We start from the raw sequence: 17,410 nt of genomic DNA, 5'->3' as shown, positions 1-17,410 counted from the left end.
GCTGCTGTGTCTTGTATGAAAGCACTGCTTTCCCAGCCCAGAAGCTGCAGGGGGCATCGCTGCCTGCCCTAGCTGACCCCTGCTCCTCACTCCTTTGATACCAAAAATGCCAGCAAATAAACTCTCTAAGATTGCTTTTGAAGTCTGAGAAAGCCAGTACCCTTTAATCAGGCCTGGACAACATGAGGAAGCAACCTCCATCAATCACACAAAGCAAGAAAAGAGCTGGTTACAGAATATAGTTCCCACCCACGTGCATATGTATAAAGTTTCCCAGAAATCTAATACATATTCTATTAGCTTCCCAGGAGTAATTTTAATGTAATCATGAACTTCACAACAGTTAAACCTCTTGCTAATTTGAAGCTGGCTCCAGCTCTCTGCCTTACCTTGCTTTTCAGATCGAGAAACACTGCAAGCAGAGGTGATTACAGAAGACACATCTCTTCAGCACAGATCATGCTTTGCACAAGATGTAACAGTGCCTGGAAAAACACCGTTTGAAAAAACACGCCATCAGAGGGACATTCTGTCTAACTTCCAAAAAATACAATTAACTCTGCTTTAGCTTAAGTAAAAATATTCCACTTGTTGCACTAGTAACTACTTCTCGTAACACCGTGCCCAGCACCGCCTGCAACCCACACAGCCAGGCAGCCCGTGTTGCAGCATTTATTCCTGGCAGCGCTACTGTGCTTTGTTGTCATAGAATCATAAAATAGTTTAGGTCGGAAGAGACCTTGAAGATCATCCCATTCCAACCCCGCTGCCATGGGCAGGGACACCTCCCACTAGCTCAGGCTGCCCAAGGCCCCATCCAGCCTGGCCTTGAGCACCTCCAGGGATGGGGCAGCCACAGCTTCCCTGGGCAACCCTCATAGTGAAGAAATACTTCTTTATGTCTAGTCCAAACCTGCCCCTCTCCAGTTTATACCCATCACCCCTCGTCCTATCACTACAAGCCTTTGTAAACAGTCCCTCCCCAGCTTTCCCATAGCCCCTTCAGGTACTAGAAGGTCGCTATAAGGTCTCCTCAGAGCCTTCTCTTCTGCAGGCTGAACAACCCCAACTCTCTCAGCCTGAGACAGATCATCTTTGTAGCCCTCCTCTGGACCTGTTCCAACAGCTCCGCATCCTTCTCATGCTGAGGATTCCAGAACTGGACACAATACTCCAGATGAGGTCTCACAAGAGAGGAGCATGGTTTGGGTTGGAAGAGACCTTAAAGCCCATCCAGTTCCACCCCTCCAGCCACGGGCAGGGACACCTCCCACCAGCCCAGCCTGCTCCAGGCCCCATCCAACCTGGCCTTGGACACTTCCAGGGAGGATGCTCTTATGAAGGCGCCGTTTCCCTGGACCAGGAGCTGCGGGGGCATCGCTGCGGGCTCACCCCGCTCCTCACTCCCTGCCCACGGCAGCCCCCATCCCGCACGGGGGGGAGGGGGGAGGAGCAGCTGAAGAAACACGAAAAAGCCCCAAAATTTCCACTCGGAGAGCGCAGGAAGCTCTCCAAGAGGGAGCCACCCCTTCCGCGGCACCACTAGGAAAGAAACTTTGACTTATAAGAAGGCAGAAACTTGGTTTCGCCCCGCCCCTTCCCCGGCTCTCCCCGCGCCCGGCAGCCCCTCCCACCCCGCTGGCTCTGCCGGATTTGGACTACGCATAGGGAGGGATTTCTTCACCATGAGGGCGGTGAAGCGTTGGCACAGGTTGCCCAGGGAAGCTGTGGCTGCCCCATCCCTGCAGGTGTTCAAGGCCAGGTTGGATGGCGCCTTGGGAGGCCTGGTCCCTGCCCATGGCAGGGGTTGGAACTGGATGATGTTTAAGGCCACTTCCAACTGAAACCATTCTATGATTCCATGATTCTCTATGCCAGCTCTCGAGAGCTCTTTTTAGATGGCCATTTATTAGAATTTTTCTTCACAAGGCATAAAGCTTTCTATTGTATTACAAAATACAATACAAAATACAGCAGTGGCCCAGGTGGCCAAGAAGGCCAATGGCATCTTGGCTTGTATCAGAAACGGCGTGACCAGCAGGTCCAGGGAGGTTATTCTCCCTCTGTACTCGGCACTGGTGAGACCGCTCCTCGAATCCTGTGTTCAGTTCTGGGCCCCTCACCACAAGGAGGATGTTGAGGCTCTGGAGCGAGTCCAGAGAAGAGCAACGAAGCTGGTGAGGGGGCTGGAGAACAGGCCTTATGAGGAACGGCTGAGAGAGCTGGGGGTGTTTAGCCTGGAGAAGAGGAGGCTGAGGGGAGACCTCATTGCTCTCTACAACTACCTGAAAGGAGGTTGTGGAGAGGAGAGAGATGGCCTCTTCTCCCAAGTGACAGGGGACAGGATGAGAGGGAATAGCCTCAAGCTCCGCCAGCGGAGGTTTAGGCTGGACATTAGGAAAAACTTTTTCATGGAAAGGGTCATTGGGCACTGGCAGAGGCTGCCCAGGGAAGTGATTGATTCACCTTCCCTGGAGGTGTTTAAGGGACGGGCGGACGAGGTGCTGAGGGGCATGGTGATTCTGTGATTCTCTGATTCTTTTCCATTGCAGTTAATACACCATATACCCAAACTACTCTATGTTTCTATGGTGGGAAGGCTTCCTCCACCGGGAAAGGTGCTGGGGGTCCCACCTCAGGAGATGGGGGCATTCCCCAGGCCCTCCACAGCTCCCACCGTTTTCCTCAACAGGAGGCATCGTGGACCTGATGGGAGAATTGATGATCAGTTCCCACTCGAGGAGGCTGCCAGGAGAGTATCTTCTGTTTTCTTCTTACAAGAGTAGAATACCCAGGTAAAAGTTCTAAAGCTCACAGGAGCACAGTGAGCAAAAGAAGTGGTGCTGATGTTGAGGAGTGTAAAATCAAGTCAAGGATGATTTAATTATAGAACCATAGAATCTGAGGTTGGAAGGGACCAAGGATCATCCAACCTTTCTTAGCAAAGGCACAGTCTGGACCAGCCTTTGGCCCAGCACTCTGTCCAGCTGAATCTTAAAAGTGTCCAGTGCTGGGGAATTTACCACTCCCCTGTGTGTGATACGCTGCTTGTTGGTATCTGCTTTTGAGCACTGGCCACAATTAAAGGTGGTGTGACTTTCTGATAACTATGTGCCACTTCTGGGGCTGCATAAAAGAACTTTAACCAAAATGCACTCCATGCTGTATGGGTCTTCCAGCAAGCTGATTGCTTTCTTTCATAGAAACCTTCATTTTGGTCATGTAGCCCTTGGAAGGGACCTTAGAGATCATATAGTTCCAAACCCCCTGCCATGGGCAGGAACGCCTTCTGCAGATTGCTCATAGCTTCATCCAGCCTGGCCTTGAACAGCCCCAGGGATGGGGCATCCATGAATTCTCTGGCCAACCTGGTCCAGTGCCCCTCACCACCTTAACAATAAAAATTTTCTTCCTAATAGCTCATCCAAATCTTCCCTCTTCCAGCTTTAAGCTGTTACCTCTCATCCTACCACTCTACTCCCTGATAAAGAACCCCACCCCAGCTTTCTTGTAGCCCCCTTCAGGTACTAGAAGGCCACTATAAGGTCTCCCCACAGCCTTCTCTTCTCCAGGATGAACAAACCAAACACTCTCAGCCTGTCCTCATAGCAGAGGTGCTCCAACCCTCAGGTCATCTTTGTGGCCTCCTCTGGACCTGCTCCAACAGATCCACGTCCTTCCTGTGCCAAGGACTCCAGAAATGAACACAGTACTCCAGGTGACATCTCACAAGAGCAGAGTAGATGGGCAGAATCACCTCCTTCGACCGTGCACTTGGTTGAAGTGCATGAGCTTCATGAGGCTATCACAGGCCCACCGCTCAAGCCTGTCAAGGTCACTCTGGATGACATCCCTTCCCTCCGGCGTGTTGACTGCACCAAGCAACTTGGTGTCATCAGCAAATTTGCCCTCCATACTGAAATTATAGCCATTAAAAACCACAAACAATGGAAGCTTCAATTACATTTCCATATCTCCAACTTTCGCCTACGTAAGCACCACTGATATTCTTGAAGCATGCACTGAACACACACAGGAGATGTTTGGTAATCACAGTTTTATTTACACAGTTTCAGACTAGACAGTGCTACTGCACAAAGTACCATGTTTTTACTGTAGCCACTTGCCCAACCCTGGAAACGGGCATATGACATCAGCACAGCACCTATACTTCCCTGGCAGAAGAAGTTTGCAAAATAATTTTATGCAGAGAAGACACGGCAAGTCTGTTATTTTGTCATTTGTTTATCTAAAGTCACACAGTGACACTGATTATATCTCACACCCTCTGTACAACAAAAGAAAAAAATACACTGTACAGAAGATAAGCCAAAGTTCAGTTGTTTGACTTCTTCCAGGTTGTCAATTTTAACTTGTCCCCCAGAAATTAACTACAAAAGTTGCCAAGTACCTTGAAGGTAAGTACTCTAAACCTTACAAGGGCTTCCAGTTTTGCAGGTTGTCAAAGCTGGAGTGGGGGATGGAGGGGGGGGAAATAAAAAAAAAAGGAGAAAAAAAAAAAAAAGGCCGAGTCTCTTGATGTAGGGTTTAACAGACAAACAAAACCATGACAAATTCACTAGAACTTACAGAAGATTTTCCAGTTTCACTGGACATGTCACCAAGGACAAGATAAGCAACAAGCCAGTCAAAAAGGTAATTTAGAAAACCCTAGCGTTACCTAACTAAAATGAATCCTTTGAAGTCTGTTGGTTATACCTAACCGGGTCAGCTCTGATGACTAATAAACATAAAGCAGGAGGCCATTATGCTTTGAATGAGACCCTTTGCTGAATGTTGTCTTCTGGCCTGGGCTGCCTTTTGAACTAACACTTAATAACATGAAGATAGTTTTTTTGGTTTTACCCATTCTTTTTTTGTTAACTATATAAACAGAAACAGGAACTCCATAGCTTCAGATAGACTGGGCTTTAAACCATTATGAGAGGCAGCAAAGGAAAAAGTTTAGTCTTGGATTACAGTTTTGAGTCTACTTGGCATCTAAGAAATCTTTGAAATTCTTGGTAATTATGCATAAAATATTTAAGAACAAAGGGCCTGATCCTGCAGCCCTTATTTCTCAGAAGGCAACAGATGCCAATACTCACTGAGACAGCCTTTTTCTTTTAAAGTAAACAAGACACAAATTTGCATATGACACTGCCTGATAATTACAGAAAGTTAATTTCTAAATCTGCAAAAGCTTCAGCATGTACTCAAGTCATACATACACAGAGTTGAAGTTACCAATGTTAGTGTGTCTTCAGACTGCAAATTATGTCTAATGGCTTACTGTAGATGCACAGCAAACTCATCTTTTCTTGATAAATAAAGAAACTGCTGATCAGCCCAGTGAGGACAGGTATCTAAATCAAGGTGAATGACCAAGCGAGTGCAGATGTATTCTACGCAGAATTTATTTTCTTTGCTTTAATAGCAGCTTCAATCTCATCCATGATTGGCACTGGCCCTGCATAGTTATTAGTTTCAATAGCTTCCAGTTTCTTCTGATAGTCAGTTGGCAAGCCATTCTGGTTTGCACCCATGCAGATAACCTAAAACGTGGGGGGAAAAAAGCCATCTGTAATAATGTTACGAATATGGGAAGAATCACTTAAGGTAACAAGAGAATTAATCCCAAATAATGTTATTTGTACTTAATGATAGCCAAAGGCTTCTGGAAGACCACTGAAGACCTTAGTACTGTCCACAGAATTACTCTAAAAATGCTTTTAACTACCAAGGCATACCCCTAAGATTCTGAAACGTTGCTAACGTGCACAAAACTGTATAATTAAGCTGTTACTCAGTTATTCCATTCTTTTTTCCAGCAAGGATGAGAGCTACTTTCTGGATAGAGGCAGAGAAAGTAGTTCTCATCCTCACTGGAAGAAAGCAGCATAGTTCTCATCCTTGCTGAGCGAGAAGCAGCATATAGTACTTGAGTATTTTAAAAATAAGCTGTTCAAATCCAAAGCACAACAGTGAGTACCTAGACAGGTTATAGGAGTACCACAAACAGATAATCAGCTTAGTGAAAGAACACAGATTCCTTAGAGTTTGTTACTGCAGCTTTCCTTCTACATACAAAATAAACTTAAGTATTGGTGCAAGAGAAAAGAAGTGACAGTCAGAGGAAAAGAGGATGCTTCAGGAGGCTTTAAAGAGAGCCCAGTAAGCTCTTACATAGAAATGAATAGATAACTATGCAGATTTTAAAAGCTGATAGTATTGTACATATTCTTTCATGCATTCAACAGCCAGGAAATTCAAGGATGAGATGTCTAGAAAGGATGGACTTTGCCACTGAAAGTACACAACAGTAAGTGGACATAGATCACTGTGTGCTGATGCAGTCATTTGTACTAAATTTTTAGCCCTCCTGCCTGGTTAACTTAAACAAATAAAAGCTGGGGGCAGGGAGGAAGGAAAGAACTAATGGCTGACCCTGAGAACAGCAGAAGGGAGTGTTTGGCTCAATAAAGTTGCCCATATTGGAGGTCTGCTCTTAGAGCATACTAGTGAAAGCCGACACACAGCAGCAGACTACATTATTAGCTCCCTGAAACCCTCCAGCCTTGACAAAAGTAGGTTTGCAGGGAGGTTTGTGAAGTTGCAGAGTCTGCTTTCTAAGCAAGCTTTCTCTTCAGAAGTCCTGCAGCAACTGGCCTTAGTTATGCTCCAGGAAGCTGATTCATAGGAGCGAGTTCCTCAGTTAAGAGAAGGTGGCATGCTTAGGATCTAAAAAGCTTGAAACCTGTTTTCTTTGCTTTCGGTAAAAAATAGTTGGTATGTTCCAGTGATGTCTATCTGCAGTTGCTCACAGCTGCACAATTCCAGACACGCAGTCATGCCACCTGAGGCTAGGCCTGCATCAGATCTCGGAAGCTAAGCAGGTCAGGCCTGCTGCGTGACTGGATCACGTGTCTCTATAGAGTCAGTGTGTTGCAGAACAGTGTTGAAACACTTCTGCCTCACCAGCCATCAAGTGGGAACCTGCAATGCTCTGCAATGTTGCTGGGAGTCCTGTGATATACAGATGATGTACCTGGTAAAAGGAGGCAGGTGGACTCCTGTATTAAATGATATTAAGACAATAGGGATAATCCATGTCCTTGAGACTAGAAGCAGGTGCTGTATTCTCCCCACAGAAGCTTCTCTCTGTCCTCTTTGTGGAATACATTAATTTTTCAAACAGAGAATTGCTGCAAACATGTAAACAACATCCTTCAGAAATACTTGTGTCAGTCATAACTAATTAATGAGTTAAAGAGGCTTCCTGTAAGGCATAACTGAAGCCAAAAAATAAAACTAACTTAACAGGCCTGTAAGAGCTAACAATCTCCTGCAAACATCACTACATCACTACACTGCACAAGTGTTAAGTTATACCTTTACATTAGAGTTACTCATGCCTTCCATATAATGCAAATAAAGTATTTATTAAACATATATATATCTCTGTTATGTACTTCTGTTCATTCTCTCCAAAATCACAGTGGTGCAACACCTACCTTTTTATATTGAGGAGAAGGGGGACCGCAGACATAGTCCTTCATCTGGTAGCTCCGACAGGTCAGTACCTTTCCTGCTTGAGTGTGGACATTAACTTCTATTGGGACATAGATGCCATCTTCAACTCCCTCTTGCCTGTAAAGGACACATATTCCTTTCACGCCAAATGACTGGTGCATCTTTCAAACAAACTGTGCAATTAAATACATGAACAGAATTCAAGACAGGACACCGGTCTGCACGGTTAAACAAATAAAGCAAAGCATATTCCAGTCCTTTTTGTGCAAACTTGTTTCATCTACAAAACTAAGTTTCTAAAGAAGTAAGTAGCATTCACTTTTATCATTTCAGCTCTGCAGGAAAGATGACTAGTAGTTAAATTGCAAAGTTAGAGAGAGAATACTTCTTGGGAACCGATACTGTGCAAGTATGGGAATCTACAAGAGAAAGACAACCAGGATTTTCAGAATTGATTAGCTAGGCACATATCACTCATTACCTTCTATAGAGATAATGAAACAATAGCAAAGTTTTATCTTGCCCATTGTGTTACATTTGAATAAGAGGAAACTCAAAACTCTCGCAATGTGCATTCCAAAGAATAAGCCAGGACACCCTTTAATTTGCAGAAGGTGTGTACAACAACAATGGGACAGATCAGGGCAAAAAACATTTTGTTACTTTTTTTAATTAGCAAAATCAGGCTGTGTTGGGAAAAAACAAAACTACATTCAGCAACAAGGCTATTTGTTGCCTTTAACCATTAGCATTTAGCCACCAAGAGAAGTCTGAGGAAATTGCTAAGTAGTAAAAGAGAAGCTTAAGCAATACAAGCCAGACTTTATAGCACAATTAATTTTAGATGTGCTTTAGATATAAGTGAAAACATGAGCTTTAATGCTACTCGTCCAAATATCATTTTGACAACTTATCCTTCCTTCAAAGACTTACTACCATTCCAAGTTATTTAATGTGCCGTGTTATGTGAATAACTAGGTTAAGTGCAAGTAGAGACTGGAAGCTAACTGCAGACTCAAAGCTGACAGACTGTAAAATAAGTCACATGGGTGTGTGAGAGCAAGAAAAATGTTACAGTTAAGTAACATCCATTGCATAGATATATGAGGAAAACCCATGACTTAGTCTGTAACTTAGAACTGTGAAGTACAAAGGACAAAAAATAACCTGACCATCAGACAGCACCAAAATGCATCTGGAACCAAAAAGTTAAGCCATCTAAGCTAAAGATTCCCCTCACATATTTATTTTCTATATAAATTATGTTCTTTTAGTAGCATTTCAACTAACAACATGCAGCATCAATTACATGTCCCCCTCCTCTGCTTCTGGATAACAAAGCAGACCTCTTTATCCAGACTAGGCAAGGGGAAAAAGAGGAGGGAGAGCAAATACCAATTTTTACTTCTTTTCTTGATACATGGAAATTCCAGGAAATAACTTGGTTGAGAAGTTACAAATATGTCTGTGCACAGCCAAAGAATCCCAAGCTCTTCAGCAACAACATGTGCAAGCTCTTTTGAGTTGATTAGGAGCAATCCTTAGAAGAACAGTATCAACTGTTGTTATAAAAGCCAAGAACATATCTTGTTTCCTTCCATTTCCAGTTTACCTTCATGGCATCAATGAGGCAGCTGGGAAAAAGCCATCTTTAATGCTAGTGTCTGTCCTGCAGTTTTTGGTGATGGTGTAGTTCTCAAGTCTCTAGCATCTTAGCCAGCATTAAACTTTATCCCATCAAACAAATTCCAGGGATTTGGAATTCTATAGTATGTAAACAACATGTCCAAAAGTTAAAATACAAAATGCTGCCCCTACAGGGGGATCAGAGAGATACTATCAGAGCAGATACTGCCGGACAGCTTCTCTATACTTTGGTACTTCACACATCAGGATAGCACGGTAAATCAGGAAATTTTAGTAAAGGTCAGCAGAAAGGGGACCAGGAAGCAAGTGCTGGTATAATAATAAAAAAATAAAACATGGACACGTGACTCTCCCCAACCAGAAGTACAACAGCTAGATGCCCCCTGCTTGGGACTAACTCTCCCAACCAGGACTTGAGGGTGCTGAGAGTGACCATTCCCATGATGTGCTAACAGAACTTGGGCAACAGTTTCTGTTGTATTTCAGGTTCGCTGTAGGCAATGAAAAGCAAGTTGGAACTTCTGGTTTCGTGGCCAAGGTTATAAGGACATGTTTACACAGCACAGAGCAGCCATAGCCAAAATTGCAACAATACCAGGGGCAGAACTGTATTAATGTAATGCTTTCAACGGGTTTCAATATGCCCAGCTTCCTTAGCCTCGATTTCTGATGGAATTAACTGACAGTGATGAACTGCTCTGAACAAATGATCCTTGTGTCCCAGAAGCACCATGCTGCGCAGGCGCACCCTGAAAGCTGCAATAAGCACGTGAGACCAGCCAAATTTCTGGAGATTAAGTTCTAAGTCCTGCCTTAGACCCTGCAAGAAGTTATGCTACCCCTTGATTTGTTAACTCAGGTGGTCCTCCAGACTTCAGCCTGGGAACAACTTGCTCAGGTTGCCCTAAACTAGTCTTAATCATCAGTCCCAGACAGAACATTCTCTGTCATGCATTGCTATGGTACAGGCAGCCTCTGCCATTCAAAAGGAAAAACAAAACCATCCCAGCTCCTGGCTTGGATCTACCTCAAGTTCACAAAAGTTTGAATTTTTAGAAGGGAATACATGCAAAATAACCTCTGCAAAAGGTGTCTCTGCCTGTATTAAAGATCTCCTAATCTTCCGCAAAGTCTCGTTATCATCCCTTCCTTCTCCACAACTGGAGTCCACAGACTTGCAGAGACAGAAATTGATGTCAAGTGTCAAAGGAAACTCTCCCTAAAGCAATTGGAAGTCTCATGGGACATACAGAGCTTAAAGTAATTTAGGAGACAGGACTTTGTGAGAACAGGTATTAAAAAAGGAGCCTAACCAAATACATCAGCTCCAATCTGTATTAAAATACTCCTAAGTAGTTTTAGTTTGAAAACAAGGCCATTTTAATCACAAACACATTAGAAGTCAATACTTGTACTGTGAAAAGAAATTCACATATTAAAGTCCAAAGCATCATCTTGATTCCAACACCAAAGCTTCCACATAGCTCTTGGTCAAAAATTAACTACGACTTTTCAATTGCTCTCTAAAATAGTAGAAGACAGCAAAAGTTAAGTCACCTACTTATCCAGTGAACTTAAATTGCTAGCGTTCATTGTCCATACTATTCCCCACACTTCGTCTCCAGGGCTCTGAACAATGGTAGCAGTACCTCCATGCCAGACAGAACTTGTCCTGCCTTGATGATGGCCAAACTCAAGCTTAAAATCCTGCAAATAAAACCAATGCAGAGAATCAGTTTCCACTTAAGATAAAGGTTGTTGGCTATTCTTGACATGAAAGGGCAGCTAATGGAGAGTCTACAATTGGAGCAACAGAAGGAGGAATGGACAGGTAGGAATCTGACCCAGCTCCCATATCATGAAGGACCAAAGTCAGCCTTTTCCACCTTTCCATGAGAAATAGCAGCCTTGAGACAAAGGGAAGAGAGGTACTATTGATAAAAGCCTTGGTCTGCAGAGGCCTAGATCAATGTCCAAACCTCTTAGTAGTCTGTCCTGAACATTAGCTAACAATTTATAGTGGTGAGAAGAAAGTGGAGGAGGCCTTTTTTCAGGTGTTGCACACATACCTAATTCTGCAGTAAAGAGTAGTGCTGAAGAAATGTCAGCTTTATTTTTCTCCAAGCTGGCAGTAACAGGATTGATAATGTGCCTCCTGCAACACAATCTGAAGAGCCCTTAGCTAAGGTGCACCACGAATGAGGGAAATGATTGCTGCTGCCTTCTTGTTCCTCACAAGACACGCTTACCTGTTGCCTGCTCCTTTTCAGCTTCCTTTACTGTTTCAGGACTTAAATGCTACCATACATGGTCCAGGAAAATAGTAAGGGTTAAGAAGCCTACAAGACAATGAACTCTGGGTCTCATCCTCACACAGTAATACATACAACACTGCCCAATTATGAAATAACACCCTGGGTGCTCTCCAGACTTTTGTGCCACCTCCTCACTCAACTGTACTTTGCACACAAGTAAATAATACAAGAGTGAAGTTACAGATGTGGACAAATGCTTGCAGGGCAGCCCCGAGGAAATACTCCTGTAGAGCTGACTATACTTACAGCAGTTTATTAAAAACAAAACAAAACAAATCAAAACCCATCAATTTTTATTTTATTCCTCCAGTTATATTTTCCTGCACTGAATAACTGTGAGAAGTGTATAAAATAGTCAGACACCACCCAAGAAGGACAACACAGACTGTTTGGAAATAGTGTGGTTAACTCCAGGAGTGCAGGGATAAGACAAAGGGTAACAGTTTTAAGCTGAAAGAGGGAAGATTTAGATAAGGTATTAGGAAGAAATCTTTTACTGTGAGGGTGGTGAAGCACTGGAACAAGGTTGCCTGGAGAAACTGTGGATGCCCCATCCCTGGAGGTGTTCAAGGCTGGGTTGGATGAGGCTTTGAGCAACCTAATCTAGTGGAGGTGTCCCTGCCCGTGGCAGGAGGTTGGAACTGGATGACCTTTAAGGGCCCTTCCACCTAAATGATTCTATGATTCACTGATTCTGGAAGCAGGAAATCCTATGTTATGCCACATGGGCAGGCGTAGCAGGCACTGCAGGGAAGAGGGAACAAACACACTGTATACTTTCTTGGGTCAAGAACTTGGTCTTTGGTCCTTCTGCAAAGTACCGGTGCAATGCCCTTTCTATGTTTGTTACACATCTTATTTCTTACAGCTTTTGATAGAAGAGTAACAAGTTTTTGTAAAATAAAGCCAGACAGAAGTGAATGTAATATTCTAGTTTAGCATCCAAAGTATTCTGTTTACAAGCTATTTTTCCCTTTTTTTTTTTAGGCCAACATGGTACTACCATAGAGCAATTAATATAAAACAGCTCCAGTCTTTGTGGCTTCCTCACTCCCAAGTATCAGTGACTTTCCAGCTTGAAGCAAGGGAGTGAAGCCACCCGGTGTTAGCAGGGAGCACAGCAATCCGTCAAAAGCCAGCTAGAAAAGCTCTTGAACAGCTAACTTGCAGTGTCGCAAGAGACTCTTAATGTATAACCTAAAAATCTACCTGAAAGCCAGAAGGAGAGCTGAAGCAAAGGGGTTTTGTTTATTCCAAGGTAAGTGTGCAATACCACTGCTTTCCTCCTCGCCTCTGAGGTCTGATCTTGCGTGGCGCTGGGCCCTCGGCACGTTCAGCTCTGCACTGTTATCTGTAACCGGCTCAGTCTTTACAGGAGCAGGGCTAAGTTGCCAGGTCGATAGTCCCAAGAGACACAAAGTATCTGACTATAGAGAGCTTATTAATTACAAGTTTTTGGAACTTCTTCATTCATGCTATCATAGATCATTTCCTGCAAATTATCCCAAGAGAACCTTCAAGTCATCCTTAAGTGGAGTCAATCAATGCTCCTCCAAGGACCCTTCCAGCTGCACAGATCTGTACATCAACAGCTTAATGATCCTGAGCTCTTACATCCAAGCCTACATTATGGCCAAGTGGATATCCTAACATTTAATAGCCCTAGACAGGGGGATAACTGCTGGGGGCCTAGGAAGGTGTTGGATGCAGCACTGTGTGAAAGCCTCTGTCTCACCTAACACAGGGCACAGGGAGGGCTCCTCGTTTGCAACCAGCATGGCACTAGGGAAGGAGGAATTTTCATCTTTTAACAAAGCATCATCCTTTTAAAACTGCCAGAAGCTTGGCCCGTAAGCCCAGATGAGCACCTGTGTTCTGGTTTGAGCTAAAGCTGAATCAGTTTTCTGACTTCAGCTAAGTCTTATCTAAGTAACTTCATCTTTTGAAAGTTAATTGCAAGTTTTTCCGACAGTGCTTCTCTCCAGAAGTTAAAATACGTGGCATTGGTGTATAGAGGCTACTGCTCATACTTATCCCCACAGTAACAAAGGCTATGCTCGACCTGGCAGCGCCATAAGAAAGAGGTGTGAAATAAGGTTGCACCTGCACGGAGGGGCAGACAGGACTGGAGACCCCAAACTGACCAACAGAGCGTTCCAGCTCAGATACATCATACTCTGCATAAACTGAGGGAAAGTATCGCTCTTTTATTTGATAGCTGATGTTCAGCAAGGCCCTCATCTGTCTGCTTGCCATCCACCCATCCCAGATCCACGCATTCCTGAATCCAGTTCCCAAGTCCAGCCCCCTCCTAGCCTAGACCCTTTTCTGTTCTGTGGGATGGCGCAGTCATCGGGGCAGGGGGGAGGCAATTACATGTATTTCTATACACCTAGAATCATAGAGCTGAATGGTTGGAAGGGACCATAAAGATCATCCAGCTCCAACCCCCCTGCCATGGACAGGTACATCCCACCAGCCCAGGCTGCCCAAGGCCCCATCCAGCCTGACCTTAAACACCCCCAGGAATGGGGCAGCCACAGCTTCCCTGGGCAACCTGTGCCAGGGCCTCACCACCCTCAGCGTGAAGAAATTCTTCCTTATGTCTAGTCTAAATCCGCCCCTCTCCAGTTTATACCCATTGCCCCTCATCCTAACACTACACGCCTTTGTAAAGGCTTTATCACTATTTTCCTATTATTTTCTCCATTTTCATTTCATTAAAGCTGTTCCAGTTTCCAGCCTGTTCCTCTCATTTTGCAAGGGGTTGGAACTGGATGATCTTTAAGGTCCCTTCCAAGCCAAACCATTCCACGATTCTATAACTTCCCTCTCCCTGGGGGAAAAGGGAATCGGTAGCCCAACTGCTCGGTTTTAGTTGCCAAACGGGGCCGGGCCGGGGCCAAAGGACGACACTGAGGCTCCGTCGGCTCCGAGAGGAACCCCGAGGCGCCGTCACCCCCCCCCGCGCACTCCAATTAACCCCGGCGGCCCCACCCGCCCGCACACCTGCAGGCGCGCCGGGGCGCAGAGCCGCGCCGAGGGGTTGCGGAGCAGCAGCCGCTCCCGCAGCAGGTTGCTGCCGTACGCGTAGTACAGAAAGCACCGGCAGCCGCCATCGCCGCCCGCCTCCATCAGCGCCTCCGCCACCCGCGCCGGGGCGGGGCCTGGGGCGGGGCCTCCGACCAGCGCCGCTCTCCATTGGCTGCACGCGCTCCCCATTGGCTGCCGCTCGCTCCCCATTGGTTGCTACCCGATCCCTATTGGTGGCTGCTCGCTCCCCATTGGCCGCCGCCCCATCCCCATTGGCCGCCGCTTCCCGGCTCCACTGGCCCCGCCCCCTGGAGAGTTCCGGAACCTGGGGGCGGGGCCTCCGAGCAGCGCCGCTCCCCATTGGACACCGCCCGATCCCCATTGGCTTCCACCCACTCCCCATTGGCTGCCGCACCCTTCACATTGGCTGCCGCCCGATCCCCATTGGATGCTGCCCGATCCCCATTGGCTGCCGCTCACTCCCCATTGGCTGCCATCCGCTTCCCATTGGTTGCTGCTCAGTCCCCATTGGCAGCCACCTGCTTGCCATTGGTCACCCTCTGCTCGCCATTGGTTGCTGCCTGCTTACCATGGGTCCCCCTCCACTCACCATTGGTCGCCCCCCTACTCTCCATTGGTCACCCCTTGCTCCCCATTGGTTTCCCCCCACTTGCCATTGGTCGCTGCCTGTTAGCCATTGGCAGCCACCCAGTCGCCACTGGTTGCCCCCTGCTCTCCATTGGTCACCACCCGCTCCCCATTGGTCACCACCTGCTCCCTATTGGTCACCCCCTGCTCTCCATTGGCAGCCAACTGCTCTCCATTGGTCGCCCCCCATTCACCATTGTTCACCCTCTGGTTCTCTGTTGGTTGCCCCCTGCATGCCGTTGGCAGCCACCCACTCTCCATTGGTCACCACTGCTTTGCATTGGCCACCCCCAGCTCTCTGTTGCACCAGAGGAGGTTTAGGTTGGGTACTGGGAACAAATTCTTCACCAAAAGTTGAGAAGCATTGGGACGGGCTGCCCAGGGAAGTGGTGGAGTCTCCATCTCTGGAGATGTTAAAAAACCATGTAGACGAGGCACTTTGGGACATCGTTGAGCAGGCGTGGTGATGTTGGGCTGGCAGTTGGACTTGATGATCTTAGAAGTCTTTTCCAACCTTAGTGATTCTATGGTTCTACAGGAAGGAATTCTCTGCAGGGGGGACACACTGTCAGCAAGCAGCACCTGCAGCCCCTGGTACTGAAACGGGGAGGTTTAGAGACTCCCTGCTAAATTAGAGACAGTGGATTTTGCCTGTCAGCCTCAAGACTGCCTCTGAGAGGATTGTACTGTGACAAGTACTAGATGTGTTCCACAAGAAGTAAAATAATGCAACTTTTCATAGATTCATAGAATCATTGAGGTTGGAAAAGACCTCAAAGGTCATCCAGTCCAACCATCAGCCTAACACCACTGTGTCTGCTAAACCATGTCCTGAAGTGCTACATCTACACGCTTTTTGAATACCTCTGGGGATGGAGACTCCACTACTTCCCTGGGCAGCCTGTTCCGATGCTTCACCACTCTATCAGTAAAGGATTTTTTCCTAATATCCAATCTAAACTTCCCCTTGTGAAATCTGAGGCCATTTCCTATTGTCCTATCACTTGTTTCTTGGGAGAAGAGACCAACACCTGCCTCGCTACAACCTCCTTTCAGGTAGTAGTAAATGGTGATAAGGTCTCCCCTCAGCCTCCTTCTCCAGGCTAAACAATCCCAGTTCCCTCAGCCTCTTCTCGTAAGACTTGTGCTCCAGCTTTTTCCAGCTGGGAGCACTCAGAGCAGAGTAAGCAGGAAATACGGAGGAGTAAAAGGCAAGGAGGCGTTGGCAGGCAGACTTGCAAGTGCACCAGGGGTATTTCTACTCTTTCCTTGACAGAAGTGATGCTCTAATGAGACAGAAGGAGGCCTTCTTGCTGTCTACCCCTAAGCATAAGCTGCTGAAGCAATACATACATACATATATATGTACACTGCAGCAAAACAGCCACGGAGGGCTGTAAGTATCAAAAGTGTGACAATTAATGGTGAGGTCCCATTCATTAGACCTTAATGCTCTCTACAGCTTCCTAAAAGGATGTTGCAGAGAGGTGGGTGTTGGTCTCTTCTCCCAAGCAATAGGTGATAGGACTAGAGGAAATGGCCTTAAGCTGCGTCACGGGAAGTTTAGATTGGACATTAGTAAAAATTTCTTCACTGAAGGGTCATCAGGCACTGGCACAGGCTGCCGAGGGAGGTGGTTGAGTGACCATCCCTGGAAGTGTTTAAAAGGCGAGTAGACGAGGTGCTTATGGACCTGATTTAGTAGCAGGCAGGTACGGTTGGAGTTGATGATCTCAAAGGTCTTTTCCAAACTAATGATTCTAGGAGTCTATGATTAGTGCAGACCCTCAGCCCATGCTGGCTTCCTGAGCAAAGGCAGCTCATGCAGGATTCAGTGTGGGATCCCTGGCAGCACAATTCCTGGTCCTCACCTGCAAAATACAGAGGGGGAAGCAGCAAATGGGAGCGCTGAGGTGGCTCCTTTCTTTAACGATGTGCACAGCACTCCATTTGAATCTCTGCTTTCTTTTGTCCAACACAGGTGTGGAGAAGCTTAGATTCATCATAAACTGCAATGAATTGCTAAATGCAGCTCTGATCCTTCACGACTAGCAGTTTTCTATTTTTAGAGGCTTTTTTTTTCTTAGGCAGGAATAAATATTTTAGAGCGAGAAGGAGCCATTGTGCTTTGTTACATGGGTCAGAGGATTATACAGCAAGACTTCCCCAATCTTACTCCTTACAACAGCAAGTAGCGGAACATATCTTTTGAAAATCTGCTCTAGTATATGCTT

General features: G+C 45.9%; 1 protein-coding gene across 1 annotated transcript; it reads right to left on the bottom strand.

Annotated features, from left to right (window-relative positions):
* Positions 1-4,042: 4,042 nt before the first annotated feature.
* Positions 4,043-14,647, bottom strand: GGCT (gamma-glutamylcyclotransferase). The gene is made up of 4 exons (XM_069860092.1): positions 14,505-14,647; positions 10,742-10,887; positions 7,515-7,650; positions 4,043-5,555 (listed from the first exon to the last, which is right to left on the bottom strand). The coding sequence occupies exons 1-4, from the start codon at positions 14,628-14,630 to the stop codon at positions 5,406-5,408; spliced, it is 558 nt and encodes a 185-aa protein (XP_069716193.1). The 5' UTR covers positions 14,631-14,647; the 3' UTR covers positions 4,043-5,405.
* Positions 14,648-17,410: the final 2,763 nt, after the last annotated feature.

Source organism: Phaenicophaeus curvirostris, chromosome 6, assembly GCF_032191515.1.
Source record: "Phaenicophaeus curvirostris isolate KB17595 chromosome 6, BPBGC_Pcur_1.0, whole genome shotgun sequence".
Classification (NCBI taxonomy): domain Eukaryota; kingdom Metazoa; phylum Chordata; class Aves; order Cuculiformes; family Cuculidae; genus Phaenicophaeus; species Phaenicophaeus curvirostris.
The sequence above is the reverse complement of the archived record's forward strand: the minus strand, read 5'-3'. Positions and strand labels throughout refer to the sequence as shown.

Excerpts from the sequence above, each read along its gene's own strand:
- GGCT (XM_069860092.1), bottom strand. The coding sequence starts at position 14,630 with ATGGAGGCGGGCGGCGATGGCGGCTGCCGGTGCTTTCTGTACTACGCG. Across the intron at positions 7,651-10,741 it reads AATTTAAGTTCACTGGATAA|GCAAGAGGGAGTTGAAGATG; the intron begins GTAGGTGACTTA and ends TGTCCTTTACAG. Across the intron at positions 5,556-7,514 it reads CTTCTCCTCAATATAAAAAG|GTTATCTGCATGGGTGCAAA; the intron begins GTAGGTGTTGCA and ends CCCACGTTTTAG.